Source organism: Clupea harengus, chromosome 1 (assembly GCF_900700415.2).
Source record: "Clupea harengus chromosome 1, Ch_v2.0.2, whole genome shotgun sequence".
NCBI classification, from domain to species: domain Eukaryota; kingdom Metazoa; phylum Chordata; class Actinopteri; order Clupeiformes; family Clupeidae; genus Clupea; species Clupea harengus.
In genome coordinates this window covers 15,258,194-15,268,193 of record NC_045152.1, presented here as the reverse complement: position 1 = coordinate 15,268,193, position 10,000 = coordinate 15,258,194, and the positions used below count along the sequence as shown (strand labels likewise).

The following is a 10,000-nucleotide window of genomic DNA, read 5'->3' as shown; positions in this document are numbered from 1 at the left end:
GGACATGAGGGAGAAGAGGAGCACCCTGGTCTGAGTGGGTCTGAGTGGCGATGCGACGGGCACATGATATACAGATCAGATAAAGACAGATAAAAGCGCAGACATGAGGGAGAAGAGGAGCACCCTGGTCTGAGTGGCGATGCGCTGGGCACATGATATAGAGATCAGATAAAGACAGATAAAAGCACCGACATGAAGAAGAGGATCACCCTGGTCTGAGAGGGTCTGAGTGGGGATGCGCCAGGCACATGATATAAAGATCAGATAAAGACACAGGCATGAGGGGGAAGAGGAGCACCCTGGTCTGAGAGGCGATGCGCTGGGCACATGATATAGAGATCAGAGATCGCTGGGCACATGGTGCCATGGTGTTTAACTACATGGTGACTCGTCTCTCTGCATGTACCCTCTTCTGTACAGACAACAAGGGGGCCTGAAATGAACAGGTAAGAAAACTGCTTGGCATGTCTTTCCCTTTCTTCAGTAAAGAGAAGTAAACTTCACACACTTTAAGTGCACCTACTGTCTTGTGCCACCACTGTGTGGAAGGAGGAGGAGGAGGAAGATAGAGACGTTTCTCCTGTCCTCCAACACAGACCATTCATCTGGGTGTGTGTGTGTGTATGTGTGTGAGAGAGAGAGTGTGTGTGTGTGTGTGTGTGTGTGTGTGTGTGTGTATGTGTGTGTGAGAGAGAGTGTGTGTGTGTGTGTGTGTGTGTGTGTGTGTGTGTGTGTGTGCGAGAGAGTGTGTGTGTGTGTGTGTGTGTGTGTGTGTGTGTGTGTGTGAGAGAGAGAGTGTGTGTGGGCAACATTGTGACGTTAGTGTAGTTTTGGTTCCCGTCACCGTGGTGATGATGGAGCTGCTGTAGACAGTGTCTGGGTTAGTGTAGTTTTGGTTCCCGTCACCATGGTGATGATGGAGCTGCTGTAGACAGTGTCTGGGTGGGTGGGGGGGGGGGGGGGGTAGATGCAGGGGGGACCCAGAGCTTGAGCAGCAGCAGTAGTGTCACCATGGCTTTTCCTCTGCTTATCGCAGAGCTGAAGTGCATTACCAAACAAGCAGTCTGTGTGTGTGTGTGTGTGTGTGTGTGTGTGTGTGTGTGTGTGTGTGTGTGTGTGTGTGCATTACCAAACAAGCAGGCGAGGGATTAGCCTTGGTGGTTTTATCATCCCTCAAAAAGACTGTCAGCTTCTGTCTCAGCGGGCGGTACAGCACACACTCACACACACACACACACACACACACACACACACACACACACACACACACACACACTCACACATACACACAATCACACACACCCCACTGGAGCCGCCGCCACTGAGCATGGCCCATTCAGGTGTTGCTCTTAGCACTGCCCCAGCTGATTGGCTCATTCAGCTGTCGCTCTTAGCACGGACCCAGCTGATTGGCTCATTCAGCTGATTGTGTTCAGAACCAAAGGACCGAACACAGCAAACAGCTGCTTGGGGTCTGCAGGCACGCAAACACAAGAGGGATCAACCAGAACATAAACCCTGAGACAGACAGACAGACAGACAGACAGATAGACAGACAGACAGACAGACAGACAGGGAGAGAGAGAGAGAGAGAGAGAGACAGATAGACAGACCGACAGACAGGGAGAGAGACAGTGTTGTGCATGAACGCGTTCAAAAGAACGCGTTCATTGAACACGTTCATATTATCTGAGGTCTAGCTAAAACATTACAGAATGTTTTCCTTCTAGCCTACTGAGGAAAGACGCTGTCTAAATCGAATGCTTGTACCATGTCGTTGCTCAGTACCTGTCGTTAAATTGCCCAGACAGACCATGTTTTGGTAAATGACCATATTTGGTAATTGCGTTGGTCATGTGACTCCACTTCTCACTGTGCAATGTTTTGATAGCGCTTCACGGCATATTTAGATGGAGTAGCAGTTAACTTCGGGCATATTTTCACATAATTGAACGTTGCACTTGTTGAAGTTGTGTGCGTCCATGTACACGTGAGTTTGACTTTGTAGCCTACCTTGTCATTATGTGTTTGTTATAGTTTAGCTTTCTCATAATTGTTACGAGCACTGTCACTTAATTAATCTAGCATGATGCACTGTTCGTGAACTCGCTTAGCATAAGCTGCTAATGTACAAATACGAGTGTTACAGGGTTTACCTATGCTAACTTTTGAGCGGTCTTTCATTTAGTGTACATGCCCTTGTTGATCTGAGATTAAGCCAGTAGCATGGCATTACTGAAGAGGTTAAATTATTACCTTTAGTTCCCTGTATGATTCATTATTTAAATGGTAGGCTACTACAGGGCTGTGTATTAATGTATATTTTCTGTTTGTACTTTACTTTCACTCACACACACACACACACACATACAAACATACACCCACCTACAATTTATCCCATTCATTGTTGTTAATGCAATACAAAGAGTGAAGAATCAAACTGAATATCCAAGTGTCCATTCTTTTCCATTCTAATCGGATGACCCTCAGTGATTACACATTTCCCGAACCCCCTCTATAACAGTAGGCTACCCGTATAATTTCTGCGATACCTAAACCAACTAACTCGACTTCGCCCTACATTACCCATGAATCATCGCACACACATGTATACCAAACAAGCAACGTATTCCAAGGCAACAGCTCTCGGTGTCAATATACAAATGGCAAGTGAAAGCGAAAACAGAGACGCAGACTCAGCGAGTAGGCCTACATCCGATCCACCTTATTATTATGTGCGGGATTTTTACACACTGTCTGATAAAGTTTCCGACAGTAAAAATCTCACCTTTCTGTGCAAATTATGTCCTCCTGAAAAATTAGCAATAATTAAAAAAAAAATGAAAATGAACTATGAACTATGAACTAGTTCAGAATTTAAATGGTGAACTATGAACGTGAACGATTCATGTTTACCTGTATGAACTGAACTTTGAACTAGTTCATGAGAGGTGTGAACGTGCACAACACTGGAGAGAGAGAGAGAGAGAGAGAGAGAGAGAGAGACAGACAGACAGACAGACAGGGAGAGAGAGACAGACAGGGAGGGAGAGAGAGAGAGAGAGAGAGAGAGACAGACAGACAGACAGACAGACAGACAGACAGACAGACAGGCAGACAAACAGGCAGACAGACAGACAGGCAGACAGACAGACAGACAGACAGACAGACAGACAGGCAGACAGACAGGCAGACAGACAGACAGACAGACAGACAGACAGAGAGACAGACAGACAGGGATGAGGAGGAGGATGATGGAGCTGTGAGTCAGGAGCCGAAGGCTATGACTAAGTCTGTCCACAAAGAAACAGCTGCTTTTCTTGGAAAAACAGAAGATGCGTAATCACATACACTCAACTCGTCACGTTTTATCCTGTGTGTGTGTGTGTGTGTGTGTGTGTGTGTGTGTGTGTGTGTGTGTGTGTGTGTGTGTGTGTGTGTGTGCGCGTGCGTGCGTGCACGTATGCACTTACCTCTGTGCAAACCTTGTGCCCATGTGAAATGCCGATCTGCATTGAAGTCATTCATATGTGGGCATGGAAGTCTTCCTCTTCCTCTTCTTCACTCTGTGGGAAACTGAATAGTTTGTTTGTTGTTTGACAAGGAAGCCTGTGGATCTTTCTTCCCTCTGATCACATGTGGACACTGAGGTGTGTGTGTGTGTGTCTGTGTGTGTGTGTGTGTGTGTGTGTGTGTGTGTGTGTGTGTGTGTTTGTGTGTGTGTGTGTGTGTGTGTGTGTGTGTACAGTCTGTACTGTGATTCTGATCACATGTGGACACTGAGGTGTGTGTGTGTGTGTGTGTGTGTGTGTGTGTGTGTGTGTGTGTGTACAGTCTGCTCTGTGATCCGCAGGTCTCCTGGATTGATTGATAGTCCTAACTCTCATAAATAAACATAGCAAGTTTGCACAACCAGTTCTCTTTAAGTTTCTGAAAATCCAGTTTTTCTGCCTCATCCTTTAATTATTTATTCATTTTTTTATGACATAGTGAACTTTAAGTCAGTGCTGGGAGGTTCTCATCTCAAATGGAGGCTCTAGATGTAGAGCCCGAGGCCTAGGGGCGACAGTGGTACAGGAGGTAGAGAAGTCGTTTAGTAATCAGAAGGTAATCAGAAGGTTGCTAGTTCAATTCCCTGTCAAAGCGTCCTTGAGCAAGACACTGAACCTCTAATTGTTCCTGATGTGCAGTGTGCCATCAGTAAAAATGTGTATACATCCTTGTAAGTCGCTTTGGATAAAAGCGTCTGCTAAATGACTATATGTAAATGTTAATAGTGCAGATCATAATGGAGGCTGTAGTGCCCGAGGCCTAAATAGTGCAGATCATAATTCCCCACAGACGACACACACTGTGTGTTACATAATTGCATGATCCGTTTGACGCAAGCACTTTTCTAACGTGGTAGCAGATAAACTTCTTTGCCCGTCATCAACAGAATACAATATTTCCACTCTAACACTAATCTCTTGTTTATGACTGATGAAACACACCGGCCCTTTCCTCTCAGCTCAGTATTATATGCATGTGTGTATATATTTATATACAGTAGATGCATGTGTGTATATATTTAAATAGATGCATGTGTATATATATATATATGTATGTCTGATTTCATTCATATTCATTTATATTTATTTATGTTTGATTTCATTCATATTCAGGTATATATGATTTCATTCATATTCAGTTATATATATATATATATATATATATATACATATATATGATTTCATTCACAATCAGTTATATTTATTTATATTTGATTTAATTCACAATCAGTTATATTTTGATGTATTTGATTTCATTCATATTCAGTTATATTTTTATATATTTTATTTCATTCATATTCAGTTATATTTATTTATATTTGATTTCATTCATATTCAATTTATATTTATTTATGTTTGATTTCATTCATATTCAGTTATATATGATTTCATTCACAATCAGTTATATTTATTCATATTTGATTTCATTCATATTCAGTTATATTTATTTATATTTGATTTCATTCATATTCAGTTATATTTTTATATATTTGATTTCATTCATATTTAGAAATATTTATATATGTTTGATTTCATTCATATTTAGAAATACTTATATATGTTTGATTTCATTCCTCTTCTCTTGTTCTCATTTACCCTTTATAGTGAGCATTTATCCTGAGTGTCCCTTTGTTAGTCACGTTGTTGGCGTTGACTGGGGGTTCTTTGACGCTTGCGGTGTGAAAATAAATGAAATCCAAAGCGGTCCAAGTACAGTTCCAAGTGGTTGGTTTATTAACAAAATGAATGGATACAACTTGTGGGTAGTAAATAAAGTTTGAGAGCACAAAAAGCAGCGAGGCCTATCCTCCAGCAAAATAATCAATCAGCAAGGTCAAAAGCTGTGTGCTCCTAGTCAGCCGCACCTCCCACAGGTCACTCTCCTATTTATTTGCCTTTTGACCTGTAGAGGGCACAAATTCTCAGACAATAGAAATAAATGCAAGCATTAAAATAACATATAAAATAAATACAGAAATGGCTCCTACACCCTTTAATGCAGCAACTGATGAGTTTCAGGCTTTTGGTGTATATCTGCAGATGGCCCAGGCTTGGTGTGTGTGTGTGTGTGTGTGTGTGTGTGTGTGTGTGTGTGTGTGTGTGTGTCTGCCCAGGCGTGGTGTGTGTGTGTGTGTGTGTGTGTGTGTGTGTGTGTGTGCCCAGGCGTGGTGTGTTTCATGTTGAAGTGCTAAAAGATCTCTTATGATTCTGTGCACTAAACACACCAAGGAATATCCCAGGGGGAATTTGATTTCCTAAATCTGCGACAGGGTCAGTGGCCTCCAATGAATCTATGCAGTGACAGTGTGTGTGTGTGTGTGTGTGGGTGTGTGTGAGAGAGAGTGTGTGTGTGTGTGTGAGTGTGTGTGTGAGTGTGATAGTGTGCCTGTCCCATCAGGGTCAGTGGCCTCCAATGAATCTATGCACTGATAGTGTGCCTGTCCCATCAGGGTGTGTGTGTGTGTGTGTGTGTGTGTGTGTGTGAGAGAGAGTGTGAGTGTGAGTGTGATAGTGTGCCTGTCCCATCAGTGTGTGTGTGTGTGTGTGTGTGTGTGTGTGTGTGTGTGTGTGTGTGTGAGAGAGAGAGTGTGAGAGTGTGTGTGAGTGTGAGTGTGAGTGTGATATTGTGCCTGTCCCATCAGGGTCTATGGCCTCCAATGAATCTATGCACTGATAGTGTGCCTGTCCCATCCTCTTCAGCTGCAGATCAAACCTCTTTGTGTTCAGCCCATCACCTTCATAGGCTTCCATGAGTAATAACATGATAATATGCTCTGCAACCATGGGAACCCCCCGCCACACACACACACACACACACACACACACACACACACACACACACACACACACACACACACAGCCTTGAAAAGGGCCTTGCCATGCTTACCGTCTCTATCTGCAGGCTTAGCACCTGCGTGTGGAGCTGACGTGCACATCTGCTTAGCAACCCCAGACCACAGCTGGTGCTGGCCAGAATCTGAGCCGTATCTGAGCCACATCTGAGCGGTATCCGAGCCGTATCACAGCCGTATCACAGCCGTATCCGAGCCGTACCTGAGCCGTATGTGAGCCATATCCGAGCCGTATCTGAGCGGTATCTGAGCCGTGTGAGCCGTGTCTGAGCCGTATCTGAGCCGTGTCTGAGCCGTATCAGAGTTAGCTGCCCTGTAAGAGGGGGGAAACATCTCAGTTTGGCTAACTGCTGTGAGATTAGGATTAGTTATGTAACAGCCTCTTTGAGCACGTGTGTGTGTGTGAGTGTGTGTGTGTGTGTGTGTGTGTGTGTGTGTGTGTGTGTGTAATGGCCTCTTTGAGCACGTGTAGGGCCATTTTGTCCTGAAATGGCTAAGAGGTCTCCCATAGAGATGAGTTAGGGCATATGGAGTTGTGTGTGTGTGTGTGTGTGTGTGTGTGTGTGTGTGTGTTGTGTTTTGGGCACGTGGGAGTTTATGTGACTCTATGGAGTTGAGCTTCAGTTATGTCAGTGTGTGATTTTTAGTGGGCAGCTGCTGAGTGATGCACATTAGCAGGGGTGCAGACTGCTCCTAACCCTGTCTGTATTACCGTGGTGAGTGTGTGTGTGTGTGTGTCTGTGTGTGTGTGTGTGTGTGTGAGTGTGTGTGAGTGTGTGTGTATGTGTATGTGTGAGTGTATGTGTGTTTGTGTGTGTGTGTGTGTGAATGAGTGTGTGTATGTGTGAATGTATGTGTGTGTGTGTGTGTGTGTATGTGTGTGTGTGTGTGTGTGTGTGTGTGTGTGTGTATGTGTGTGTGTGTGTGGTGGTCATTTCAACATCTGTCACACTCTCTCTCACAGAACCTACCACTGGGATGAGTGGGTGGCTAACGCTAGCTGGAGAGCTAAGTAGATGTGGTGTATGCCCAATATTTCATATATATTAGAAACAGCACAGTAATAAATATCTCCACATTTTCTGATCTTGTTTAGATCTTGTAGCACGGTCAGTGGCACGGTCAGTAGCATGGTCAGTAGCACTGTCGGTAGCACGGTCGGTAGCACTGTCAGTAGCACGTTCAGTATCACATTCAGTAGCACGTTCAGTAGTAAAGTCAGTAGCACGGTCAGTAGCAATGTCAGTAGCACAGTCAGTAGCATGGTCATAGTCAGTAGCACGGTCATTCAGAGAGATGTGTGTTGTGTGTCCTTTGGCCAAACGTACTGTACTGTACTGTCCTCTTGGAGTATCCTCTTGGCTTGTGTGCGTGTGTCAGTGTGTGTGTGCGTGTGTGTGTGTGTGTGTGTGTGTGTGTCTGTGTGTGTGCGTGTGTGTGTGTGCGTGCGTGTGTGTGTGCGTGTGTGTGCATGTGTGTGTGTGTCTGCTAACATGCCTGATAACATCTGGCAGAGATGCTGTAATTAAATGGACACTGAGCCGTCGTACATGGTATGGTGTGCAAAAATCACAGGGGATTTGAATGTCCCCAATGCTCAGTCCTTCCTCTTGATTGTGTTTTTTCGAGAGGAAGAAGAGCAGTCTGAGGTCACTCACACACACACACACACACACACACACTCAATGTTCAGTTGACCCAAGGTCAATCCGTGAAGAAGTCAATAAGATTCAAATCTGTTTTCATTTTGGAGAAAGGATGAACTTAAAACGCTTTTAAGTGAAGTCAACCCTTAAAGGACAGATAGTGGTTGGGTGGGGTGGAACCCTTAAAGGACAGATAGTGGTGGGGTGGAACCCTTAAAGGACAGATAGTGGTGGGGTGGAACCCTTAAAGGACAGATAGTGGTGGGGTGGAACCCTTAAAGGACAGATAGTGGTTGGGTGGGACCCTTAAAGGACAGATAGTGGTGGGGTGGGGTGGGTGTTCTGCAGAGGTGTAAAGTAACGAATTACTTTTACTCACGTTACTGTAATTGAGTAGTTTTTTTGTGTACTTTGTAATTTTTAAGTAGTTTTTTAAATCGGTAATTTTACTTTTACTTAAGTAGATTTTGACTGAAGTATTGTACTTCGCTACATTGGAAATTACATCCGTTACTGAGTAAAAAAAAAAAACATAGTTCAAGGCAGGAATCGCGCACCACAATGCTCACTGCAGTGGTGGATGCTGCATAGAGTGGATGATGGAGTCGATGCAAGGCACCAGTACGGTGCCGAGTCACGAGAGATAGATATGGAGGAAGATGATAGTGCGGACTACCAACAAGCTGCGGACCACCAACAAGCTGAAGCACCGAACTTTCCGCCAGTTGAAATTAAAGAAGATGAAGAAAACCCGTGGCCACATCTCAGCAAGCAGTTTGCCTTCCAACGTAAAAGGCAACAGCTATATGCTGTGTAAACTGTGCCTAATCCGTCAGTCAGAACTTTCTGCTTATACAAATTCATCTTCAAATCTGCGCAAGCATGTGTTGGTAAGTACAGTATTTGTCCCTTTCCATTAGTAGTTCAGACAGCGTTTTTGTCATTTAGTTAGCTTTGCTCCATTAAGCAAAATATGCGTTTCATGGCACTAGTAGGTAGTAGCCTAATTTTGGCTAGCACTTGCAACCGACCTGAGTATGCTAACGTCGACAGCGGTCATCCAATAGACTAATAATACCATTCCTGTCTTCCATTCGTTTCAGGTCATAGAATTATTATGTTCAGTCTCTCATATTGTGTTAAAAACTGCAGATCAGTCATCAGCAATGAAATAAACTGATATTAGGCTAATCATTTGGCTGCCTCCCATGCCTTGAAACAGAACAATGTATATGCGCACACCATCGTTTTCAGACAGTTGGACAAGTCAATGTGTATGTCGTTATCTGCAATTTATCACGATGTTTAGTCAGATATTGATAACGATAAGTGGTGGCTTTGCAACGTGCACGTCTTTCATGTTCATGCTAAGGGGTCCCGGTTAGCAAGAATTGAGGATTATGAATTGTGATGCATGTAGAAATAGAAAATAATGCTATAATTCTGTATACTGTAGGTCTGTCATCTCAAGTAGCTATTTATAGCTATTTCTGTGTTATGATGCACTCTTGAATCTTGATGGCAGCTCAATACTTAATTGTCAGAAATGTTGTTTGTCATTCTACAGGTCTAGTCTATGTCAGACAACACCTTGACCGGATGTTGGAGGCTGGAGCAAGTTGGACAACATTCATCAGATGAAGATGATTTATTTTCCTCAATGAAGTCCAGAAGGTACAGGGGAGTTAGAAGGGTACCTAGCCTGTGTCTCAGTCAATATGGATCTGCTGAACGCCTTTCAGAATATCAAAAAACTGTCCCTGAAACTCAATACTGGCCTACCTGCCTCGGCCGCGTGCGAGCGACTCTTCAGCTGTGCTGGATTGCTGTTCAATGCAAAGCTAGCCCGGATGAACTCTACTCATCTTGAAAATCAGCTGCTGCCCAAACTCAACAAGAAGTTTGTAGACTAATGCTCTAAAGGTGGACACAAGTAAAGTAACCAAAGTTT

The 10,000-nt window shown here is 43.9% G+C and overlaps 1 protein-coding gene across 1 annotated transcript in view; it reads left to right on the top strand.

Moving 5' to 3' along the window:
- The window catches only part of si:ch73-256g18.2 (small integral membrane protein 36), a 12,918-nt gene that overhangs the window by 555 nt on the left and 2,363 nt on the right, over positions 1-10,000 (top strand). Inside the window, exon 1 of the mRNA XM_031578336.2 lies at positions 1-446. This exon is cut by the window's left edge and continues 555 nt beyond it. Coding sequence (XP_031434196.1) covers positions 1-34 — 34 coding nt within the window. The 3' untranslated portion in view covers positions 35-446. The remainder of the gene's footprint in view (positions 447-10,000) is intronic.